This window comes from Hyperoodon ampullatus (genome assembly GCF_949752795.1).
Source record: "Hyperoodon ampullatus genome assembly, chromosome: 5".
Lineage (NCBI taxonomy): Eukaryota > Metazoa > Chordata > Mammalia > Artiodactyla > Ziphiidae > Hyperoodon > Hyperoodon ampullatus.
This window is the reverse complement of record NC_136918.1, coordinates 77,559,019-77,585,300: the sequence shown is the minus strand read 5'-3', so window position 1 is coordinate 77,585,300 and position 26,282 is coordinate 77,559,019. Positions and strand designations below refer to the sequence as shown.

Sequence of the window (26,282 nt, the reverse complement as noted above, 5' to 3'; positions counted from 1 at the left end):
TAATATATTTGATATGACAATTCCCTGATCTTTTGGTGATAAAAAGAAATATTTAAATAATCATTTTTGTATTATTCTCTAAATTGACAGTGAGAATTATAAAAGATTTTTGTTGAAAACTGACTCTGTTTTCAGAAAAACAGATATTATCTATGGATTTTTAGAGAAGAGAACATTAAAAGCATGATGCATATTTTGAATATTATTATAATCATGTATAACAGGTGCTTCCCAGGCCCAGCTGACTAGAGATGGGCCATTGAAGGGGGGTTTAATATCACAGTAATGGAAAATGCAGATTTTGACCTTCTTGGTCCTGTATCATATTCCCAGAAAATGAAGTGACTTGGATGCTTAAGGTAGAAAAAGTTTAGTAACTTTTATTAAGCCTCAACACTGCATGGCTGAAGGAAAATCCCCACTTGTAGGGAGAGATTTATGTCCCAATAAATAGCTGGGTTTGTCTCCTCTTGATAACGACCTAGATGTCTGGAAGACATCAGAACATAACATAATGCTTTCCACCCAAGGATCTGGAGTACTTTTGTTTCAACTTCCTTCATTTTTTCCAAATCTGCATTGGATAAAAGCAGTGTTCCCACACTGCCATCCACTTTATGACCAGCCTCCACCACTCTACCCTACCCCCCTTTCCCAGCACCAGGTGGTTATAAACACTTCTTTCTAGAGCCATTGGCACCACTGGCTGCTCTCACCTTGGTTATGGGTTTAGTCACTTCCCTGCTGTAGTTATTGCAGCAGTACCTGCTTTATCCCTGTTGTGAAAGTGAGCTTCATGGTTTCTTCTCCTTAGAAGTGGTCAGCCACCACTGCCTGAGTCTGGGGAAATGGACTTTGCAGGCAGATGAGTTGGCATCAGAGTTCTGCAGTAAGCTGTGTCCCTGGGTCCTGAGTGATAAGGCTGTATATCTGTCCTGGTTAAGGAAGCCCTTTTCTTCTCCTCTTTTATTTGGGCTCCTGCTTCAGTACCAGCTTGCTTCTCATTGCCTTCTTACCCAGTAGTTATCTTGAGCTCCATGGCAGCCCTGGGTACCAGGAAGGATCCCCACACCCCTGCCTTGGAAACAAGTTCCTCCATTGATCTCCCGAAGGAGTGGGTGCATTTCCTTTCTACCAGCACCCACTGGCCTTCCCCAGCACTCTGTAGTTGACTGTGCCCAGAGTGTTGGAATAGAGAGCCCCCATGGGAAACTGGAGTTGGGGGGGTGGGGAGCAAAAGCAACAGTGAGCCAGCAAGCAGGGAACTGGTAAGAAAAAAAAGGGATGTTTTTATGATGATACATGTGAAATATTGTGGTCAGGAAATGTCACCTTCATATTATCAGAGTTAGGAATAAGCCCCATGCACATGCCTATCCTTTTAGCCTAATTAAATGACCAATTTTTAGTGCTGGCCTAATTTATAATTGTAATAATCCCACTAAGATGACTTTATTTTGTTAAAGCAATTATTTTTTTTGAATTTTATTTTATTCTTTTATACAGAAGGTTTTTATTAGTCATCCATTTTATACACATCAGTGTATACATATCAATCCCAATCTCCCAATTCATCACACCAGCACCCCCACTCCCCGCTGTTCTCCCCCCTTGGTGTCCATACATTTGTTCTCTACATCTGTGTCTCTATTTCTGCCCTGCAAACCGGTTCATCTGTACCATTTTTCTAAGTTCCACATATATGCGTTAATATACGATATTTATTTTTCTCTTTCTGACTTACTTCACTCTGTATGACAGTCTCCAGATTCATCCACATCTCTACAAATGACCCAATTTCATTCCTTTCTATGGCTTAGTAATATTCCATTGCATATATGTACCACATCTTCTTTATCCATTCGTCCGTCAATGGGCATTTAGGTTGCTTCCATGACCTGGCTGTTGTAAATACCGCAGCAATGAATATTAGGGTGCATGTGTCTTTTTGAATTATGGTTTTCTCCAGGTATATGCCCAGTAGTAGGATTCCTGGGTCATATGGTAATTCTATTTTTAGTTTTTTAAGGAACCTCCATACTGTTCTTCATAGTGGCTGTATCAATTTACATTCCCACAAACAGTGCAAGAGGGTTCCCTTTTCTTCACACCCTCTCCAGCATTTGTTTTTTGTAGATTTTCTGATGATACCCATTCTTACTGGTGTGAGGTGATACCTCATTGTAGTTTTGATTTGCATTTCTCTAATAATTAGTGATGTTGAGCAGCTTTTCATGTGCGTCTTGGCCATCTGTATGTCCTCTTTGGAGAAATGTCTATTTAGGTCTTCTGCCCATTTTTTGATTGGGTTGTTTGTTTTTTTAATATTGAGCTGCATGTACTGTTTATATATTTTGGAGATTAATCCTTTGTCCATTGATTCACTTGCAAATATTTTCTCCCATTCTGAGGGTTGTCTTTTCATCTTGTTTGTAGTTTCCTTTGCTTTGCAAAAGTTTTTAAGTTTCATTAGGTCCCATTTGTTTATTTTTGTTTTTATTTCCATTACTCTAGGAGGTGGATCCAAAAAGATCTTGCTGTTATTTATGTCCAAGAGTGTTCTTCCTATGTTATCCTCTAAGAGTTTTATAGTGGCTGGTCTTACATTTAGGTCTCTAATCCATTTTGAGTTTATTTTTGTGTATGGTGTTAGGGAGTGTTCTAATTTCATTCTTTTACAAGTAGCTGTCCAGTTTTACCAGCACCACTTATTGAAGAGATGGTCTTTTCTCCATAGTATGTTCTTGCCTCCTTTGTCTTAGATTAGTTGACCATAGGTGCGTGGGTTTATCTCTGGGATTTCTATCCTAGTTCATTGATCTATATTTCTGTTTTTGTGCCAGTACCATATTGTGTTCACTACTGTAGCTTTGTAGTATAGTCTGAAGTCAGGGAGCCTGATTCTTCCAGCTCTGTTTCTTTCCCTCAAGACTGCTTTGGCTATTTGGGGTCTTTTGTGTCTCCATACAAATTTTAAGATTTATTTTGTTCTAGCCCTGCATAAAATGCCATTGGTAATTTGATAGGGATTGCATTGAATCTGTAGATTGCTTTGGGTAGTACAGTCATTTTGACAATGTTGATTCTTCCAATCCAAGAACATGGTATATCTCTCCATCTGTTGATATCATCTTTAATTTCTTTCACAAGTGTCTTATAGTTTTCTGCCTAAGGGTTTTTTGTCTCCCTAGGTAGGTTTATTCCTAGGTATTTTATTCTTTCTGTTGCAGTGGTAAATGGGAGTGTTTCCTTAATTTCTCTTTCAGATTTTTCATCATTAGTGTATAGGAATGCAAGAGATTTCTGTGCATTAATTTTGTGTCTTGCAACTTTACCAAATTCATTGATTACCTCTAGTAGTTTTCTGGTGGCATCTTTAGGATTCGCTATGTATAGTATCATGTCATCTGCAAACAGTGACAGTTTAACTTCTTCTTTACCAATTTGTATTCCTTTTAGTTCTTTTTCTTCTCTGGTTGCCATGGCTAGGACTTCCAAAACTATGTTGAATAATAGTGGTGAGAGTGGACATCCTTGTCTTCTTCCTGATCTTAGAGGAAATGCTTTCAGTTTCTCACCATTGATGTTTGCTGTGGGTTTGCCATATATGGCCTTTATTATGTTGAGGTAGTTTCCTTCTATGCCCACTTTCTGAAGAGTTTTTTTCATAAATGGGTGTTGAATTTTGTCAAAAGCTTTTACTGCATCTATTGAGATGATCATATGGTTTTTCTTTTCTTTTTTTTTATTTATTTTTTTATTAGTTTCTGCTTTATAACAAAGTGAATCACTCATACATATACATCTGTTCCCACATCCCTTCCCTCATGCATCTCCCTCCCTCCCACCCTCCCCATCCCACCCCTCCAGGCGGTCACAAAGCACCGAGCTGATCTCCCTGTGCTCTGCGGCTGCTTCCCACTATCTATCTACCTTACGTTTGGTAGTGTATATATGTCCATGCCTCTCTTTCCCTTTGTCACAGCTTACCCTTCCCCCTCCCCATATCCTCAAGTCCATTCTCAAGTAGGTCTGTGTCTTTATTCCCGTTTTACCCCTAGGTTCTTCATGACATTTTTTTTTTAAATTCCATATATATGTGTTAGCATACGGTATTTGTCTTTCTCTTTCTGACTTACTTCACTCTGTATGACAGACTCTAGGTCTATCCACCTCATTACAAATAGCTCAGTTTCGTTTCTTTTTATGGCTGAGTAATATTCCATTGTATATATGTGCCACATCTTCTTTATCCATTCATCCGATGATGGACACTTAGGTTGTTTCCAGCTCCGGGCTATTGTGAATAGAGCTGCAATGAACATTTTGGTACATGTCTCTTTTTGAATTATGGTTTTCTCAGGGTATATGCCTAGTAGTGGGATTGCTGGGTCATATGGTAGTTCTATTTTTAGTTTTTTAAGGAACCTCCATACTGTTCTCCATAGTGGCTGTACCAATTCACATTCCCACCAGCAGTGCAAGAGTGTTCCCTTTTCTCCACACCCTCTCCAGCATTTATTGTTTCTAGATTTCTTGATGATGGCCATTCTGACTGGTGTGAGATGATATCTCATTGTAGTTTTGATTTGCATTTCTCTAATGATTAATGATGTTGAGCATTCTTCCATGTGTTTGTTGGCAGTCTGTATATCTTCTTTGGAGAAATGCCTATTTAAGTCTTCTGCCCATTTTTGGATTGGCTTGTTTGTTTTTTTGCTATTGAGCTGCATGAGCTGTTTATAAATTTTGGAGATTAATCCTTTGTCAGTTGCTTCATTTGCAAATATTTTCTCCCATTCTGAGGGTTGTCTTTTGGTCTTGTTTATGGTTTCCTTTGCTGTGCAAAAGCTTTGAAGTTTCATTAGGTCCCATTTGTTTATCTTTGTTTTTTTTTTTTTTTTTTTTTGTGGTACGCGGGCCTCTCACTGTTGTGGCCTCTCCCGTTGCGGAGCACAGGCTCCGGATGCGCAGGCTCAGCAGCCATGGCTCACGGGCCCAGCCGCTCCGCGGCATATGGGATCCTCCCAGACCGGGGCACGAACCCGTATCCCCTGCATCGGCAGGCGGACTCTCAACCACTGCGCCACCAGGGAGGCCCTGTTTATCTTTGTTTTTAGTTCCATTTCTCTAGGAGGTGGGTCCAAAAGGATCTTGCTGTGATTTATGTCATAGAGTGTTCTACCTATGTTTTCCTCTAAGAGTTTGATAGTTTCTGGCCTTACATTTAGGTCTTTAATCCATTTTGAGCTTATTTTTGTCTATGGTGTTAGGGAATGATCTAATCTCATACTTTTACATGTCCCTGTCCAGTTTTCCCAGCACCACTTATTGAAGAGGCTGCCCTTTCTCCACTGTACATTCCTGCCTCCTTTATCAAAGATAAGTTGGCCATATGTGCGTGGGTTTATCTCTGGGCTTTCTATCCTGATCCACTGATCTATCTTTCTGTTTTTATGCCAGTACCACACTGTCTTAATTACTGTAGCTTTGTAGTATAGTCTGAAGTCAGGGAGCCTGATTCCTCCAGCTCCGTTTTTCGTTCTCAAGATTGCTTTGGTTATTCGGGGTCTTTTGTGTTTCCAAACAAATTTTGAAATTTTTTGTTCTAGTTCTGTGAAAAATGCCAGTGGTAGTTTGATAGGGATTGCATTGACTCTGTAGATTGCTTTGGGTAGTAGAGTCATTTTCACAATATTGATTCTTCCAATCCAGGAGCATGGTATATCTCTCCATCTATTTGTATCCTCTTTAATTTCTTTCATCAGTGTCTTATAATTTTCTGCATACAGGTCTTTTGTCTCCTTAGGTAGGTTTATTCCTAGATATTTTATTCTTTTTGTTGCAATGGTAAATGGGAGTGTTTTCTTGATTTCATTTTCAGATTTTTCATCATTAGTGTACAGGAATGCCAGAGATTTCTGTGCATTAATTTTGTATCCTGCTACTTTACCAAATTCATTGATTAGCTCTAGTAGTTTTTCGGTAGCATCTTTAGGATTCTCTATGTATAGTATCATGTCATCTGCAAACAGTGACAGCTTTACTTCTTCTTTTCCAATTTGGATTCCTTTTATTTCCTTTTCTTCTCTGATTGCTGTGGCTAAAACTTCCAAAACTAGGTTGAATAAGAGTGGTGAGAGTGGGCAGCCTTGTCTTGTTCCTGATCTTAGTGGAAATGGTTTCAGTTTTTCACCATTGAGGACAATGTTGGCTGTGGGTTTGTCATATATGGCCTTTATTATGTGGAGGAAAGTTCCCTCTATGCCTACTTTCTGCAGGGTTTTTATCATAAATGGGTGTTGAATTTTGTCGAAAGCTTTCTCTGCATCTATTGAGATGATCATATGGTTTTTCTCCTTCAACTTGTTAATATGGTGTATCACATTGATTGATTTGCGTATATTGAAGAATCCTTGCATTCCTGGAATAAACCCCACTTGATCATGGTGTATGATCCTTTTAATGTGCTGTTGGATTCTGTTTGCTAGTATTTTGTTGAGGATTTTTGCATGTGTGTTCATCAGTGATACTGGCCTGCAGTTTTCTTTCTTTGTGACATCCTTGTCTGGTTTTGGTATCAAAGTGATGGTGGCCCCGTAGAATGAGTTTGGGAGTATTCCTCCCTCTGCTGTATTTTTGAAGAGTTTGAGAAGGATAGGTGTTAGGTCTTCTCTAAATGTTTGACAGAATTTGCTCCTGAAGCCATCTGATCCTGGGCTTTTATTTGTTGGAAGATTTTTAATCACAGTTTCAATTTCAGTGCTTGTGATTGGTCTGTTCATATTTTCTATTTATTTCTGATTCAGTCTTGGCAGTCTGTGCATTTCTAAGAATTTGTCCATTTCTTCCAGATTGTCCATTTTATTGGCATAGAGATGCTTGTAGTAATCTCTCATGATCCTTTGTATTTCTGCGGTGTCAGTTGTTACTTCTCCTTTTTCATTTCTAATTCTATTGATTTGAGTCTTCTCCCCTTTTTTCTTGATGAGTCTGGCTAATGGTTTATAAATTTTGTTTATCTTCTCAAAGAACCAGCTTTTAGTTTTATTGATCTTTGCTATCGTTTCCTTCATTTCTTTTTCATTTATTTCTGATCTGATCTTTATGATTTCTTTCCTTCTGATAACTTTGGGGTGTTTTTGTTCTTCTTTCTCTAATTGCTTTAGGTGCAAGGTTAGGTTGTTTATTCGAGATGTTTCCTGTTTCTTAAGGTAGGATTGTATTGCTATAAACTTCCCTCTTAGAACTGCTTTTCCTGCATCCCATAGGTTTTGGGTCATCGTGTCTCCATTGTCATTTGTTTCTAGGTATTTTTTTATTTCCTCTTTGATTTCTTCAGCGATCACTTCGTTATTGAGTAGTGTATTGTTTAGCCTCCATGTGTTTCTATTTTTTACAGATCTTTTCCTTTAATTGATATCTAGTCTCATAGCGCTGTGGTCGGAAAAGGTACTTGACACAATTTCAATTTTCTTAAATTTACCAAGGCTTCACTTGTGACCCAAGATATGATCTATCCTGGAGAATGTTCCATGAGCACTTGAGAAAAATATTTATTCTGGTTTTTTTGGATGGTATGTCCTATAAATATCAATTAAGTCCATCTTGTTTAATGTATCATTTAAAGCTTGTGTTTCCTTATTTATTTTCATTTTGGATGATCTGTCCATTGGTGAAAGTGGGGTGTTAAAGTTCCCTACTATGAATTTGTTACTGTCGATTTCCCCTTTTATGGCTGTTAGTATTTGCCTTATGTATTGAGGTGCTCCTATGTTGGGTGCATAAATATTTACAATTGTTATATCTTCTTCTCGGATCAACCCCTTGATCATTATGTAGTGTCCTTCTTTGTCTCTTCTAATAGTCTTTATTTTAAAGTCTATTTTGTCTGATATGAGAATTGCTACTCCAGCTTTCTTTTGATTTCCATTTGAATGGAATATCTTTTTCCATTCCCTTACTTTCAGTTTGTATGTGTCTCTAGGTCTGAAGTGGGTCTCTTGTAGACAGCATATACATGGGTCTTGTTTTTGTATCCATTCAGTCAATGTGTGTCCTTTGGTGGGAGCATTTAGTCCATTTACATTTAAGGTAATTATCAATATGTATGTTCCTATTCCCATTTTCTTAATTGTTTTTGGTTCATTATTGTAGGTCTTTTCCTTCTGTTGTGTTTCTTGCCTAGAGAAGTTCCTTTAGCATTTGTTGTAAAGCTGGTTTGGTGGTGCTGAACTCTTTCAGCTTTTGCTTGTCTGTAAACGTTTTAATTTCTCCATGAAATCTGAATGAGATCCTTGCTGGGTAGAGTAATCTTGGTTGCAGGTTTTTCTCCTTCATCATTTTAAATGTGTCCTGCCAGTCCTTTCTGGCTTGCAGAGTTTCTGCTGAAACATCAGCTGTTAACCTTATGGGGATTCCCTTGTGTGTTATTTGTTGTTTTTGCCTTGCTGCTTTTAATATTTTTTCTTTGTATTTAATTTTTGACAGTTTGATTAATATGTGTCTTGGCATATTTCTCCTTGGATTTATGCTGAATGGGACTCTCTGTGCTTCCTGGACTTGATTAACTATTTCCTTTCCCATATTATGGAAGTTTTCAACTATAATCTTTTCAAATATGTTCTCAGTCCCTTTCTTTTTCTCTTCTTCTTCTGGGACCCCTATAATTTGAATGTTGGTGCATTTGATGTTGTCCCAGAGGTCTCTGAGACTGTCCTCTGTTCTTTTCATTCTTTCTTCTTTATTCTTCTCTGCAGTAGTTATTTCCACTAGTTTATCTTCCAGGTCACTTATCCGTTCTTCTGCCTCAGTTATTCTGCTATTGATCCCATCTAGAGTATTTTTAATTTCATTTATTGTGTTGTTCATCATTCCTTGTTTCATCTTTAGTTCTTCTAGGTCCTTGTTAAATGTTTCTTGCATTTTGTCTATTCTGTTTCCAAGATTTTGGATCATCTTTACTATCATTATTCTGAATTCTTTTTCAGGTAGACTGCCTATTTCCTCTTCATTTGTTAGGTCTGATGGGTTTTTTTCTTGCTCCTTATCTGCTGTGTGTTTTTCTTTCTTCTCATTTTGCTTGTATTACTGTGTTTTCTTTCTCCCTTTTGCAGGCTGCAGGTTCGTAGTTCCCGTTGTTTTTGGTGTCTGTCCCCAGTGGCTAAGGTTGGTTCAGTGGGCTGTGTAGGCTTCCTGGTGGAGGGGACTAGTGCCTGTGTTCTGGTGGATGAGGCTGGATCTTGTCTTTCTGGTGGGCAGATCCACATCTGGTGGTGTGTTTTGGGGTGTCTGTGGACTTATTATGATTTTAGGCAGCCTCTCGGCTAATGGAAGGGGTTGTGTTCCTGTCTTGCTAGTTGTTTGGCCTAGGGTGTCCAGCACTGTAGCTTGCTGGTCGTTGAGTGAAGCTGGGTGCTGGTGTTGAGATGGAGATCTCTGGGAGATTTTCGCCGTTTTATATTATGTGGAGCTGGGAGGTCTCTTGTGGACCAGTGTCCTCAAATTTTCTCTCCCACCTCAGGGGCCCAGCACTGACTCCTGGCTGCAGCACCAAGAGCCTTTCATCCACACGGCTCAGAATAAAAGGGAGAAAAAGTAGAAAGAAAGAATTAGTAAAAGTCAAAAGAAAGAAAGAAAGAAAGAGAGAGAGAGGGAGGGAGGGAGGAAGGAAAGGAGGGAAGGAAGGAAAAAAGAAAGAAGGAAAGAAGATAAAGTAAAATAAAATAAAGAAAAGAAAATAACGTTATAAAATAATAATAAATATTAAGAAAAGAAAAATTGGATGGATAGAACCCTAGGACAAATGGTGGAAGTAAAGCTATACAGACAAAATCTCACACAGGAGTATACACATACACACTCAGAAAAAGAGGAAAAGGGGAAAAAATCATAAATCTTGCTCTCAAATTCCACCTCCTCAATTTGGGATGATTCGTTGCCTAAAGGAGGGAAGGAAGGAAGGAAAGAAGGAAGGAAGGGAGGGAGGGAGGGAGGAAGGAAAGAAAGAAAGATAAAGTAAAATAAAATAAAGTAAGATAAAATAAAGTTATTAAAATGAAAAATAATTATTAAGAAAAAAATTAAATAAAAAAATGGATAGAACCTTAGGACAGATGGTGGAAGCAAACCTATACAGACAAAATCTCACATAGAAGCATACACATACACACCCCCAAAAAGAGGAAAAGGGGAAAAAATCATAAATCTTGCTCTCCAAGTCCACCTGCTCAATTTGGGATGATTCCTTGTCTATTCAGGTATTCCACAGATGCAGGGTACATGAAGTTGATTGTGGAGCTTTAATCTGCTGCTTCTGAGGCTGCTGGAAGCGATTTCCCTTTCACTTCTTTGTTCTCACAGCTCCCGGGGCTCAGCTTTGGATTTGGCTCCACTTCTGCGTGTAGGTCGCTGGAGCTCTTTGCTCAGACAGGACAGGGTTAAAGGAACAGCTGCTTCGGGGACTCTGGCCCACTCAGGCCGGGGGGACGGAGGGGTATGGAGTGCGGGGCGAGCCTGCGGCAGCAGAGGCTGGCGTGACGTTGCACCAGCCTGAGGCGTGCCGTGCATTCTCCCGGAGAAGTTGTCCCTGGATCCCGGGAACCTGGCAGTGGTGGGCTGCACAGGCTCCCCGGAAGGAGGGTGTGGATAGTGACCTGTGCTCGCACACAGGCTTCCTGGTGGCGGCAGCAGCAGCCTTAGCGTCTCATGCCCGTCTCTGGGGTCCGCGCTTTTAGCCGCGGCTCGCGCCTCTCTCTGGAGTTCCTTTAAGCAGCGCTCTTAATCCCCTCTCCTCAAGCAGCAGGAAACAAAGAGGGAAGAAAAAGTCTCTTGCCTCTTCGGCAGCTCCAGACTTTTCCCCGTACTCCCTCCCGGCTAGCCGTGGTGCACTAACCCCCTGCAGGCTGTGTTCACGCCACCAACCCCAGTCCTCTCCCTGCGCTCCGACCGAAGCCCGAGCCTCAGCTCCCAGCCCCCGCCTGCCCCAGAGGGTGAGCAGACAAGCCTCTCGGGCTGGTGAGTGCCGGTCGTCACCGATCCTCTGTGCGGGAATCTCTCCGCTCTGCCCTCCGCACCCCTGTCGCTGCGCTCTCCTCCGCGGCTCCGAAGCTTTCCGCCTCCGCCACCCACAGTCTCCGCCCGCGAAGGGGCTTCCCAGTGTGTGGAAACCTTTCCTCCTTCACAGCTCCCTCCCACTTGTGCAGGTCCCGTCCCTATCCTTTTGTCTCTGTTTATTCTTTTTTCTCTTGCCCTACCCAGGTACGTGGGGAGTTTCTTGCCTTTTGGGAAGTCTGAGGTCTTCTGCCAGCGTTCAGTAGATGTTCTGTAGGAGTTGTTCCACGTGTAGATGTATTGCTGGTGTATCTGTGGGGAGGAAGGTGATCTCCGCGTCTTACTCTTCTGCTATCTTCCCCGGAAGTCTGTTGGAAGATTTTTAATCACAGTTTCAATGTCATTACTTGTGACTGGTCTGTTCTTATTTTCTATTCCTTCCTGGTTCAGTCTTGGATGGTTATACCTTTCTAAGAATTTGTCCATTTCTTCCAGGTGGTCCATTTTATTGGCATAGAGTTGCTTGTAGTAGTCTCTTAGGATGTAGTAGTCTCTTAGTATTTCTGTGGTGTCTGTTGTAAATTCTCCTTTTTCATTTCTAATTTTATTGATTTGAGCCCTCTCCCTCTTTTTCTTGATGAGTCTGGCTAATGGTTTATCAATTTTGTTTATCTTCTCAAAGAATGAGCTTTTAGTTTTATTGATCTTTGCTATTGTTTTTTTTGTTTCTATTTCATTTATTTCTGCTCTGATCTTTATGATTTCTTTCCTTCAGCTAACTTCGGGTTTTGTTTGTTCTTCTTTCTCTAGTTCCTTTAGGTGTAAGGTTAGATTGTTTATTTGAGATTTTTCTTGTTTCTTGAGGTAGGCTTCTACTGCTATAAACTTCCCTCTTAGAACTGCTTTTGCTGCATCCCATAGGTTTGGATCGTCATGTTTTCATTGTCATTTGTCTCTAGGTATTTTTTGATTTCCTCTTTGATTTCCTCAGTGGTCTCTTGGTTATTTAGTAACGTATTGTTTAGCCTCCATGTGTTTGTGCTTTTTACATTTTTCTCCCTGTAATTGATTTCTAATCTCATAGCGTTGTGGTCAGAAAAGATGCTTGATATGATTTCAATTTTTTTAAATTTACTGAGGCTGGATTTGTGACCCAGGATGTGATCTATCCTGGCGAATGTTCCATGTGCACTTGAGAAGAAATTGTAATCTGCATTTTTGGATGGAATGTCCTATAAATATCAATTAAATCTATCTGATCTATTGTGTCATTTAAAGCTTGTGTTTCCTTATTAATTTTCTGTTTGGATGATCTGTCCATTGGTGTGAGGTGCTAAAGTTCCCCACTATTATTTTGTTACTGTCAATTTCCTCTTTTAGAGATGTTAGCAGTTGCCTTATGTATTGAGGTGCTCCTATGTTGGGTGCATATATATTTGTAATTGTTATATCTTCTTCTTGGATTGATCCCTTGATCATTATGTAGTGTCCTTCCTTGTCTCTTGTAACATTCTTTATTTTAAAGTCTATTTTATCTGATATGAGTATTGTTACTCCAGCTTTCTTTTGATTTCCATTTGCATGGAATATCTTTTCCCATCCCCTCACTTTCAGTCTGTATGTGTCCCTAGGTCTGAAGTGGGTCTCTTGTTCACAGCATATATGTGGGTCTTATTTTTGTATCCATTCATCAAGCCTGTGTATTTTGGTTGGAGCATTTAATCCATTCATGTTTAAGGTAATTATCGATATGTATGTTCATATTACCATTTTCTTAGCTGTTTTGGGTTTGTTTTTGTAGGTCCTTTTCTTCTCTTGTGTGTCCCACTTAGAGAAGTTCCCTTAGCATTTGTTTTAGAGCTGGTTTGGTGGTGCAGAATTCTCTTAGCTTTTGCTTGTCTGTAAAGCTTTTGATTTCTCTATAGAATCTGGATGAGATCCTTGCCAGGTAGAGTAATCTTGGTTGTACATTCTCCCCTTTCATCACTTTAAGTATATCATGCCACTCCCTTCTGGCTTGTAGAGTTTCTGCTGAGAAATCAGCTGTTAACCTTATGGGAGTTCCCTTATGTGTTATTTGTCACTTCTCCCTTGCTGCTTTCAATAATTTTTCTTTGTCTTTAATTTTTGCCAATTTGATTACTATGTGTCTTTGCGTGTTTCTCCTTGGGTTTATCCTCTATGTGACTCTCTGCACTTCCTGGACTTGGATGGCTATTTCCTTCCCATGTTAGGGAGGTTTTTGACTATAATCTCTTCAAATATTTTCTCTAGTGCTTTCTCTCTCTCTTCTCCTTCTGGGACCCCTATAATGCGAATGTTGTTGCGTTTAATGTTGTCTCAGATGTCTCTTAGGCTGTCTTCATTTCTTTTCATTCTTTTTTCTTTATTCTGTTCCACAGCAGTGAATTCCTCCATTCTGTCTTCCAGGTCACTTATCCGTTCTTCTGTCTGAGTTATTCTGCTATTGATTCCTTCTAGTGTATTTTTCATTTCAGTTATTGTGTTGTTCATCTCTCTTTGTTTGTTCTTTTATTCTTCTAGATCTTTGTTAAATATTTCTTGCAATTTCTCAATCTTTGCCTCCATTCTTTTTCCAAGGTCCTGGATCATCTTCACTATCGTTATTCTGAATTCTTTTTCTGGAAGGTTGCCTATCTCCACTTCATTTAGTTGTTTTTCTGGGGTTTTATCTTGTTCCTTCATCTGGTACATAGCCCTCTGCCTTTTCATCTTGTCTATCTTTCTGTGAATGTGGTTTTTGTTCTACAGGCTGCAGGATTGTAATTCCTCTTGCTTCTGCTGTCTGCCGTCTGGTGGATGAGGCTATCTAAGAGGCTTGTGCAAGTTTCCTGATTGGAGGGACTGGTGGTGGGTAGAGCTGGGTGTTGCTCTGGTGGGCAAAGCTCAGTAAAACTTTAATCCACTTGTCTGATGATGGATGGGACTGGGTTCCCTCCCTATTGGTTGTTTGGCCTGAGGTGACCCAACACTGGAACCTACCCAGGCTCTTTGGTGGGGCTAATTGCAGACTCTGGGAGTGCTCACGCCAAAAGGTACCTCCCAGAACTTCTGTTTCCAGTGACACACAGGCACCCCCCACCTCTGCAGGAGACTCTCCAGCACTAGCAGGCTGGTCTGATTCAGTCTCCTATGTGGTCACAGCTCCTTCCCCTGGGTCCCAATGAGGACTCTACATTGTGTGTGCCCTCCAAGAGTGGAGTCTCTGTTTCCCCCAGTCCTGTCGAAGTCCTGCAATCAGATCCCACTAGCCTTCAAAGTCTGATTCTCTAGGAATTCCTCCTCCCGTTGCCAGACCCCCAGATTGGGAAGCCTGATGTGGGGCTCAGAACCTTCACTCCAGTGGGTAGACTTCTGTGGTATAAGTGTTCTCCAGTTTGTGAGTCACCCACCCAGCAGTTATGGGATTTGAATTTATCGTGAGTACGCCCCTTCTGCCGTCTCACTGTGGCTTCTCCTTTGTCTTTGGATGTGGGGTATCTTTTTTGGTGAGTTCCAGTGTCTTCCTGTCAATGATTGTTCAGCAGTTAGTTGTGATTCTGGTGTTCTTGTAAGAGGGAGTGAGAGCACGTCCTTCTACTCCACCATCTTGAACCAATCTTTCACACTAAGACTTTTAAGGAAAATACTAAGGAAATTATTATCCTCTGGCTTATTTGTTGATACTGGTTTAAAATTAATTTCTATCCTTAATGTTAGCTCACAAGTAATTATTAAATTTCTGTATTTCTGATTTTTAATTATCTATCATCCTATTTAGATTGATAGAGAATTTAAAGTCCAGAAAACTTTGTTTTCAATTGGATTCCCCGTTCCCAAACCTTTATTGTACTGCAGTGATGCTTGTGTCATTGGAACAGAATTTTATGTGATGGAACATGTACAGGTAAATTAACACTTAATTGTACTTTTTGTTGCTTTTATTTTTAATTGTGAAATTAGATGTTAATAAATGATAGTATATTAGTCTACATTGCAGGTAATTAGTTTGCTTTACAAGGGCTTCAACTTTTTTCTTTTTCTTAAAACAACAGAAATTTATTCTCTCTGTTCTGGAGGCTAGAAGTTTGAAACCAAGGTGTCAGCAAGATTGGTTCTCTATGGAAGTTTTGTTTGTTTTTGTTTTTGTTTTTTTAATTTTTTTATTGAGATACAGTTGATGCACAATATTATATAAGTTACAGGTGTATTACATAGTGATTCACAATTTTTAAAGGTTATACTGCACTTACAGTTATTATAAAATACTGGCTCTATTCCCTGTGTTGTATTAAACTTTCATTTTATTTTGAGCACACACTGTTTGAGCGGATTGAAGTAAACTAGGAACAAATTTAGTAATTAGGCTTAGTCTTCCTCTAGGTGTCAGTAAAGAGCTATATGTAGTGGCAATAACTAAACCGTCCAAATAGTAGGGGAAAAAACTACTCCAAATAGGACATCAATCCATTAAAAATAAATCCAAATTGTTTTAAGGTTGTTTTTTTTTTTGGTAAGATGTTACTTGAGATTAGTTTTTGTCCTTTAAGTTCATCTTGGTGTATCCTTGTATTTTCCCTTTGGCATGTACACTCTTATGTTAAACATGTTTCACAAATGACAGTTTTTCTAGCGCAGTCTACAAAGAATTGGTTTTCGTTGTAAAACTGTATCCTGATCTTTTTTGTAGGCAACAGGGGATGATGAAACAGCAAATAATTGGTATGAAAAGATTTATCTTGTTTTATATTATCTGTTGTAATTGCTTCCATAGGGCCGAATCTTTCGTGATTTCACAATTCCTGGAGTTAGCCCAGCAGAACGCTCAGCCATATATGTGGCCATGATAGAAACCTTGGCTCAGTTACATTCCTTGAATATACAGTCACTGCAGCTGGAAGGATATGGTAGAGGTGCTGGGTACTGCAAAAGACAGGTAATGCATCCACACAAACAGCTCCTTTTCTCAAGTTGTTGGAAATAATATTAGTTAAAATAAAAACCTATTATTTTATACTTTTCTAAAACTTGGCTATAACTTTTTATATCAGCTGTCAGATTGACTTGTTTTAAACATAAAATAATTTTATATTTTTATATCAGATTTTGTTCAGCAAAAGCTTCTATAACAGCATGTACATAAATGCAGATTTAAAGCTGTTTCTATCACTTCATTTAATTTACCAATATATTTTCTATACAATTTTCCCTTTTTAAATTAGTTTAACAGATATTTATTAAGCATGAATGTATGTTTAATATGTGCTGAATACTGTGTTAAATATCAGGAAAATAGAATTAAGTTCTTCCCCTAAAGGAACTTATGGTCATTTTTGAGACATCTATACCTGAATCTCATTTACATGAGACTTGAAAATGGTGTAAAAGAGTATGTAATCTTGTAGTAAATTGTTTGGTACTCATCATGAAAACTGTTCCATTCAGAGGAGATATCAGTATGCCCTTGCTTAGGTTGGGGAAAGCTTCCCGGGAAAGATATGTCTTGTACTGTGTATTTAAGGAAGGATAAAATCTAGAGCAATAGGGAAGAGATGGTGAGCATTTCAAATCAAAGGAACAGCAAGACCAGATATGTATGGGGCTGTTTCCCTTTGTACATATGTCTTTTTGAGGGGGCAGAAAGGAGAGAAACGGGAACTAAGGTTTAGGGAATACTCGTTATGTGCCAGCTCCCATGCTAGGTGAGTTGTTAGACCTAGTGTTTTTTAATCTTTGTAAGAACCCTAATACATAGCTATTACTACCCCCATTTTGCAGATGAGGAAACTGAGGCTTGCAGTTATTAAGTAATATACAAATAAGTGGCTTAGACATAATTTAAACCCAACCCTCTGTGACTCCAAAGATGAAGATCTTTACTGTACTAAATTGAACAGAGATACCTTAGAAAGTGGAGAGAGAGATATAAGTAGATAAATAATATTATTTCAGTTGATGGAGAACTTTGAGAATAGGTTGTCTTATTTGCATTCAATTCTAAGAACAATAAAAAAATCTTTGCATTTTTCATATCTGTAATATATTTTTGAAGATTCTTTAGAAAATTCTATGGGTAATAAGAAAGGGGATTAAAATGAAAAATAAAAATCTCCCTTCTTCTTCTAGTCCCCGTATTACAGTTTTCAGGGATTACTTGTTTCTTGTGACCCTTCCAGAAATTTTCTATGTCTATTTTTTTTGGTATGTACGTATGTGTGTTTGTGTGTGTTCTTTTTTTTTTTCTTCTTCCACAAAATAGTTGCTGAATAAAGACTAGAACCCACGTCTCTTGATTCCTAGGCCAGTATTTTTTTTCCTGATAAAAGTCTAGGTAAGTAAAATGGAACTAGATGGAAGAGAAACTTAAATGTTGAAGCTTTCAGGCTGATATGAGTGTTTTAGGCTAATATGAGTATCACGGCATTTGTCCTGAGCATTTAACACTAAAACAAAATTTGATATAATTGAATTTTGTTTTAATTTTAGAATTGCTGAATCTTATATTCCACTTTCAGCTCTGTCATTTTTTTAAAATTTATATATCTTTAGGTATCAACCTGGACAAAGCAATATCAAGCTGCAGCTCATCAGGACATCCCTGCCATGAACCAACTATCTGACTGGCTAATGAAAAACTTGCCAGATAATGACAATGAAGAAAATTTGATTCATGGAGATTTCAAACTAGATAACATAGTTTTCCACCCTAAAGAGGTATTGGAAGCCCTGTTTATTAAAAATTGAGTATGTCTGATTTGGGATACACGTACTAAGTAGATGTTCCCCCAGAGCACTGAAGGAGCCCACCCCATCCCCATTCTTCCCCTATATTCAAAACTAACTTTATCACTCACAACTTTTAGAAATAAGTCCTGCAGATATTCTGGCATAGATATCTGCCCACCTTAAAAGGCTGGGTCTAATCATCTAATTTACTACTTTAAAAGTATTTGGGAATTTACATGCATGTTGCTGTTTTCTTCAAAGAAATTTTTCAGCTACTAAATATATTTAGCTTATCCACGTTCTTGCTCTTTCTTCTGGTTCATTTTCATTTTTTTCCATGTCTGATAAAGAATTTTTAATTTGATTATTATAAGCTCAGAGAGGACAGAATTCCAAAAGACTCTTTTGAGGCTTCAAAAGAATTTGTATGAGGTTAATGTAACCTTGCCCTGTGTAAATGTACACAGTGTAATCTTTATAAAGAGTACAAACAAATCAGAGCTATAACCCTCCTCCACTGAGCATAGTGAGGCCTAGGATTGGAGGAGTGTGGTGGGAATGAAGAAAGTACTTCAGTTCTCCTCTCTTTACCTGTATGCCTTTGAACAAGACATTTATTTGGCCCTTAGCATTCTGATATTGATGTGAATGATTTACAGTTCCCTGAATCTTCCTTCTTAGGAGAAAATTTTCTGGGTTCATTAGTTTTCTCAGAATGCTAAGATGTTTTAGGGCAGGAAGAGCTATTCTAAATTCATGTGCTAAGCTTCTGGGTTTCATGTTCTTTTCATACAGGAAGAGGACAGGAGGAAAATAACATTGTAAATTGCATTGCTGTCATAATTCGAAGTACTGCTATATCAATTGAAAGTTCAAATATAATATAAAGACATACGAGCACATTCACCATCAAGACAGAAAATTTTTCATAGAAAAGTCAGTTTGGGTATTTAAATTATGTATATGTAATTATACGTATGTGTGCGTATGTAACTTTTTGTTAATGGCATGGATGAATTCTGAATTATAACTGTTAAATATAGAATAGGAAAATTAAAGATTGCTAATTTATAACCTGGAAAAATTAGAAAATCATATACCTTAAAACAGCAGGATCTGGTCTATATTTTATCTATTTCATTTGGTTCATTAATATTTTTGGAGCCTATCTTTGAATAAGTCAGCGTTCTTTATGTGTTCTATCAATATAACTACAGTACTTTTACATTCATTACGTAAGCAAGGAAGGAAAAATTCAGACCTAAATCTCCTTAGTTATGTGTTGTCTACCAAGATGTTTAAATATGCTGAAATTAAATATTAAATATGCTGAAAGTAACAGCAGGTAAGTTCCAAATAATTATTCCCTTTTTATATTTAATCTCATGTTAGAAAACCGTTTCTTATAGGATTAAAGTTGCCAAACAGGAATCATCTAACTTAAGTTCTGTGGAGGCAATGCTAATTTGTTACATATATCATTATCTTTTATGTTTTAGGGTTATATAGTAGCTAGTAAAATGTCTTCTACTTTATACCCAGTAATCCCTTAATTATTAGTTAAATCAAAGTTAATCAATTTCTGTCTCATATAAATATGTGTAGCTAATTTTTTATGGAAGTAACATAGAGTTGACAAAGTACAAGTCAACTGGCATTTATTTATTACAAACTATGTGCTCTGAAACATGGGTTTAGAAGGAAAAACAGCTCTTGACGAGCTCAAAATACAGATGGAGAGAAAAGATACTTGGGTAACAGCAGAGAACAATATATACCCAAATGCTAAAGTATATCATACGGTAAAATTAAGAGAATAGTCAAAGAAGCAAAACATTCCCACTGTGGACTGGCATTAAAAGCTATGCAACTTTAGAATTTAATTCTAGTCAATAGTTCCATCTCATTTTTTAAATTTCATAAATAATTAGGAAATTAGACTATGTTTGTTTTTTCATGAAGGCACTTCAAAAATTGGAAAATCAGTCCCTGGATGTGTATATGTATGTGCTCCACTGTATATATTCCTAGGGATATGATTGAAAGCTTTTTATTTTTCCTTTGAGGGTAAGAATTATACCTTTAATTAATTTTTTTCTTAACTTTGTTTCTAGAGTCTATATGGTAGATGCTCAATAAGTGGGGACCTTCTAGACTAAGAGCTCCTATAAAGCAGTAAATGCATCTTATTCATTTCTGCAGGTGGTTACACGTTTCTGAATGAATCTATTTTAAAATAATTGACTTTAATCACTAAGGTACTATTTCCATCTCATTTATTTATGCTTAATTTTTATTCTCTACCAGTATGACCTTAACCCCTTACTTTGCCTCAGTTTTTATTGTAACGTTTTATTTTGAAATCATTAAAGACTCACAAGAAGTTGTAAAAATTGTAGAGGGGCCTGTGTATCCATCATCCAGATTCCCCAAAGAGATCTCACACAACTAGAGTATGTTATCAAAGCTAGGAAATTGACATTGTGTGACTTGTGTGCCTTTTGGATTGGGAAAAAAAAAATTCAGGGTTCCCAAGGAGCTAAAATGAGGTAATTGATATGGAGCAACTAGCTGGTACCTGGCACAGCTGGTGCTCAACTTATTTCAGTTCTCTTCTTTTCCCCTCTGTTTTTATATTCTACTTTTCCAAGATTGCCTATCAAGCTCTATTCTTTAGAAAAAATTAGGGTAAAAGTAAATCTTTACTTTTAGTAGATATGTACTAAAACCTAAACAGTACTTATAGGGAATGAAATTATAGGAGATTTATAAGTTGTACATTTCTGTAATGTTTAAGGTTTGAGGTTTTATTGTTTTTTTTCCCCCAAACAACAGCATATTTTATTTTTGTTGTCAGAAAACACAACAATTAAGAAAGAAAACAAAAACAATTTTAAATGATAAACCATCTAAGAATGTGTGTGGTAAACCAGTAAAGAATTACTAAAGGGAATAACCAAACTAAAATATATCACTCAATTTCACAATCCCTAGTTATTTTCTAGTTACTGATATGTAACGTATTGGAAGCATGTTTGAGCAAGTGTTTCAGTAGGAAAAAATGCTTACTGCAATGTTTAAAAGAAATCCAGTTTTCCTGGAAAATATCGTTAATTTTCCAAATATAAATCTTACCCATCTGGCAGAGAAATGTTTAAGATTTTGGAATTTAATGTACATATTACCATTTCAACTTGAAAAATAAATATATTTAATAAACCCATAGATATTTTATCTGCATTCATTAATTAGTAGTCAGATGTATTTACGATAAATATAAGGGCACTGTTTCTTCTGAAGTCATCTGCCTTGCAGCCTTTTATATGTTGTCTTATGGAAAAAAAAATTTGTTATGCAAAACAAAACTTGTCTTTTTAATGGATTTTTCTTTTCAATTCCCCCACTATTTCTAAGATGTCAGTGTATTTAGAGAAAAGCTTAATTATAAAACTTAATTTTATTGCTAGAAAAGCCATGGGGATTGGGGTTTTTTTCCAATCTTTTTACTTTTCAGATGTTTTTAAATACCCTTAATATGCTCTTTGGTCATAAAGCCAGGTTTTGAACTCAGACCTACTGACTTCCAATTCCATATGATTCCTTCCACACTGTACTGCTTCTCATCTCTGTTGGAACTGGTCAACTTTTGACTTCATTTGACTTCTCACCTTGCCTGGCCCAGGTGGGCATGATCATTCATTTCAAGAACTACCTTCTTTATTATCAATGAATTAATAATTTTTTGACTGTGAATGTGTGCGCAAGTAATGTAAGAGTTATAAAGTTTCCTGACCTTATATTATTATTGCAGAATCTTCTCACCTCTTGACTTTATATATAATCTCCAACCCTGATCTTGGTTCATTGTATTTTTGCTACAGAATGAAGTCGTAAAGTCACGTTAATGGGGTCTGGGACATATCTATGCTGCATAATTTCATCTAGGTTGTAACTTCATCTCTTTGTAAAATCTGTGACATTTTTTTAAATGGCTTTTTCAAATCTTCTCTATTCTTCTTGAACTATCAAGTTGCCTTTTACATCTAGACTCCCACTCTCACATTTAGACTTGATTCGTTTTTGTCCTTTTAATCACTTTTCAGCACAAGCTGCTTTCTAGGGATTACATACCCCTGGAAATTCTCTTGATGTTGTTGAAGACATTTCAGTCCACTACACAATGTTTCCTTCATGCAGACTGATGGGGCACATTTTTCTTAAGCCATTGCCAAGAAAAATTGTTACTTTTTAAAAATTAAAGTATAGTCGATATATAGTATTATGTAAGTTACAGGTGTACAGTATAGTGATTCACAATTTTTAAAGGTTATACTCCATTTATAGTTATTATAAAATATTGACTATATTCTCTGTGTCCTTATAGCTTATTTTATACATAATAGTTTGTACCTCTTAATCCCCTACCTCTAAATTACCCCTCCCTCCTTCCCTCTCCCCATTGGTAACCATTAGTTTGTTCTCTAAATCTATAAGTCTGTTTCTTTTTTGTTATATTCACTAGTTTATTTTTTACATTCCACATATAAGTGATATCATGTAGCATTTGTCTTTCTCTGTCCAACTTATTTCACTTAACATAATACCATCCAAGTCCATGCATGTTGTTGCAAATGGCAAAATTTCCTTCTTTTTTATGCCTGAGTAGCATTCCATTGTGTGTGTGTGTGTGTGTGTGTGTATATATATCATGTCTTCTATATCCATTCATCTGTTGATGGACACTTAGGTTGCTTCCATATCTTGACTACTGTAAATAATGCTGGTATGAACACTGGATACATGTAACTTTTCAAATTAGTGTTTTTGTTTTCTTCAGATATATACCCAGGAGTGGAATTGCTGAGTCATATTATAGTTCTATTTTTAGTTTTTTGCAAAACCTCCATACTGTTTTGCATAGTGGCTGCATGAATTCACATTCCCACCAACATTGTATGAGGGTTCCCTTTTCTCCACATCCTGACTAGCATTTGCTGTTTGTGTTCTTTTTGATGATGGCCATTGTGACAGGTGTGAGGTGATATCTCATTGTGGTTTTGATTTCATTTCCCTAATGATTAGCGATGTTGAACATCTTTTCATGTGCCTGTTGGCCATCTGCATTTCCTCTTCGGAAAAAAGTCTATTCAGGTCTTATGCACATTTTTTAATCAGTTTTTTAAAAAAATATTGAGTTGTATGAATGTTTATATATTTGGGATATTAACCCCTTATTGGTCATATCATTTGCAAATATTTTCTCCCATTCAGTAGGTGGTCTTCTTATTTTGTTGATGGTTTCCTTTGCTGTGCAAAAGCTTTTAAGTTTAATTAGGCCCCGTTTGTTTATTTTTGCTTTTAGTTCCTTTGCTTTAGGAGATAAATCTAAAAACATATGGCTACAATTTATATCAGAGTGTGGTCTGTTTTCCTCTAGGAGTTTTGTTTCTAGTCTTACATTTAGGTCTTTAATCCATTTTGAATTTATTTTTGTATGTAGTGTGAGAAAATGTTCTTATTTCATGCTTTTACATGTAGCTGTCCAGTTTTCTCAGCATCAGTTTTTGAACAGACTGTCTTCTCCATTATATATTCTTGCCTCCTTTGTCATAGATTAATTGACCATAAGTGCGTGGATTTATTTCTATATTCTCTGTTATATTCCATTCATCTTTTTGTCTGTTTTTGTGCCAATACCATACTGTGTTAATGACTGTAGCTTTGTAGTATAGTCTGAAGTCAGGGAGCATGATTCTTCCACTTCTGTTCTTTCTCAAGATTGTTTTGGCTATTTGGGATCTTTTGTGTTTCCATAAAAATTTAATTGTTTTTTGGCTGCACTGCACAGCTCGTGGGATCTTAGTTCCCCTACCAGGGATTGAACTCGGGCCCTCGGCAGTGAAAGCACAGAGTCCTAACCCCTGGATCTCCAGGGAATTCCCTCCATCTAAATTTAAGAATTATTTGTTCTAGTTCTGTGAAAAATGCCATTGGTATTTTGATAGGGATTGCATTGAACCTGTAGATTGCCTTGGGTAGTATGGCCATTTTAAGAATATTAATTCTTCCAGTCCAAGAACACGGTAGATCTTTCCATCTGTTTGTGTCATCTTCATTTTCTTTTGTCAGAGTCTTATAGTTTTCCAACTGCAGGCCTTTTACCTCCTTAGGTAGGTTTATTCCTAGGTATTTTGTTCTTTTTGATGCAACGGTAAATGGGATTATTTCCTTAACTTCTTTTTCTGATAGTTCATTGTTAGTGTATAGAAATGCAACAGATTTCTGTACATTAATTTTGTATCCTGCAACTTTACCAAATTCATTGATGAGCTCTAGTAGTTATCTGGTGGTGTCTTTAGGATTTTCTATGTATAATACCATGTGATCTACAAAGAGTGACAGTTTTACTTTTTCCTTTCAAATTTGGATTCCTTTTATTTCTTTTTCTTGTCTGACTGCTGTGATTAGGACTTCCAATACTATATTGAATAAAAATGGCAAGAGTCGGCATCCCTGTCTTGTACCTGATCTTAGAGGAAATCCTTTCAGCTTTTCACTGTTGAGTATGATGTTAACTGTGGGTTTGTCATGAATGACCTTCATTATGTTGAGATATGTTCCCTAATCTATGCCCACTTTCTTAAGAAAAATATCATAAATGGATGTTGAATTTTGTCAAAAGCTTTTCCTGCATCTATTGAGATGATCATATGATTTTTATTCTTCAGTTTATTAATGTGGTATATCACATTGATTAATTTGCAGATATTGAAAAGTCCTTCCATCCCTGAGGTAAATCCCACTTGATCATGGTGTATGATCCTTTTAATGTGTTGTTGTATTTGGTTTGCTAGTATTTGGTTGAGGATTTTTGCATCTATGTTCATTAGTGATATTGGCCTGTAATTTTCTTTTTTTGTCATATCTTTGTCTGGTTTTGATATCAGGGTGATGCTTGCCTCATAGAATGGGTTCAGAAGTGTTACTTCCTCTGCAATTTTTTGGAATAGTTTAAAAAGGATAGGGATTAACTCTTCTGTAAATGTTTGGTAGAATTCACCCATGAAGCCATCTGGTCCTGGACTTCTGTTTCTTGGGAGTTTTTAAATTACTGATTCAATTTCATTACTGGTAATTGATCTGTTCATATTTTCTATTTCTTCCTGGTTCAGTCTGGGAAGATTGTATCTTTCTAAAAATTTGTCTGTTTCTTCAAGGTTGTTGATTTTATTGACATATTGTTGTTCATTGTAGTCTCTCATGATTCTTTATATTTCTGTGATGTCAGTTGTAACTTCTCCTTTTTCATTTCTGATTTTATTGATTTGATCCCTCTCCCTTTTTTTCTTGATAAGTCTGACTAAAGGTTTTATCAGTGTTGCTTATCTTCTTAGAGAACCAGCTTTTAGTTTCATTTATCTTTTCTATTGATTTTTTAGTCTCTATTTCATTTATTTCTGCTCTGATCTTTACGATTTATTTTCTCCTACTGACTTTGGGTTTTGTTTGTTCTTCTTTTTCTAGGTCCTTTAGGTGTAAGTTTAAGTTGTTTATTTGAGATTTTTCTTTTTTCTGAGGTAAGCTTGTATCACTATAAGCTTCCCTCTTAGAACTGCTTTTGCTGCATCTCATAAATTTTGGATCATCATGTTTTCATTTTCATTTGTCTTTAGGTAAGTTGTTATTTCCTTTTTGACTTCCTCAGTGTTCCATTTGTTGTTTAGTAGCATATTGTTTAGCCTCTTGTGTTTTTTGCAGTTTTTTTCTAGTAGTTAATTTCTAGTCTCATAGTGTTGTGGTCGGAAAAGATGCTTCATATGATTTCAGTTTTCTTAAATTTACTGAGGATTGTTTTGTGGCCTAGCATGTGTTCTATCCTGGAGAATGGTCCATGTGCACTTGAAAAGAATATGTATTCCACTGCTTTCAGATAGAATATTCTATATATATCAACTAAGTTCATCTGTTCTAATGTGTCGTTTAAGGCTTATTGATTTTCTGTCTGGATGATCTGTCCATTAATGTAAGTGTGGTGTTAAAGTCCCCCACTAGTATTATGTTACTGTCGATATCTCCATTTATGCCTGTTAATAGTCACTTTATGTATTTAAGTGCTCCTATGTTGGGTGCATATGTATCTATAATTGTTATATATTCTTCTTGGATTGATCCCTTGATCATTATGTGTAGTGTCTTTGTCTCTTGTAACAGTCTTTGTTTTAAAGTCTATTTTGTCTGATATAACTTTTGCTACCCCAGCTTTCTTTTGATTTCCATTTGCATGGAATACCTTTTTCCATCCCCTCACTTTAGTCTTTTTGTGTCTTTAGATCTCAAGTGAGTTTCTTGTAGGCAGCAACTATACAGGTCTTGTTTTTGTATCCATTCAGCCACTCTGTGTCTTTTGATTGGAGCATTTATTTCACTTACATTTGAGGTAATTACTGATATGTAAGTTCTTATTGCCATTTTGTTAATTGTTTTGGAATTGTTTTGTGGGTCTT

General features: G+C 37.0%; 1 protein-coding gene across 1 annotated transcript in view; it reads left to right on the top strand.

Moving 5' to 3' along the window:
* ACAD11 (acyl-CoA dehydrogenase family member 11) overlaps positions 1-26,282 on the top strand; it is a gene marked incomplete at both ends in the record, with an annotated part of 103,062 nt that overhangs the window by 7,566 nt on the left and 69,214 nt on the right. Inside the window, 3 exons of the mRNA XM_079705136.1 lie at positions 14,834-14,959; positions 15,827-15,988; positions 17,602-17,766. Of these exons, the coding sequence (XP_079561262.1) occupies positions 14,834-14,959; positions 15,827-15,988; positions 17,602-17,766 (453 nt within the window). The remainder of the gene's footprint in view (positions 1-14,833; positions 14,960-15,826; positions 15,989-17,601; positions 17,767-26,282) is intronic.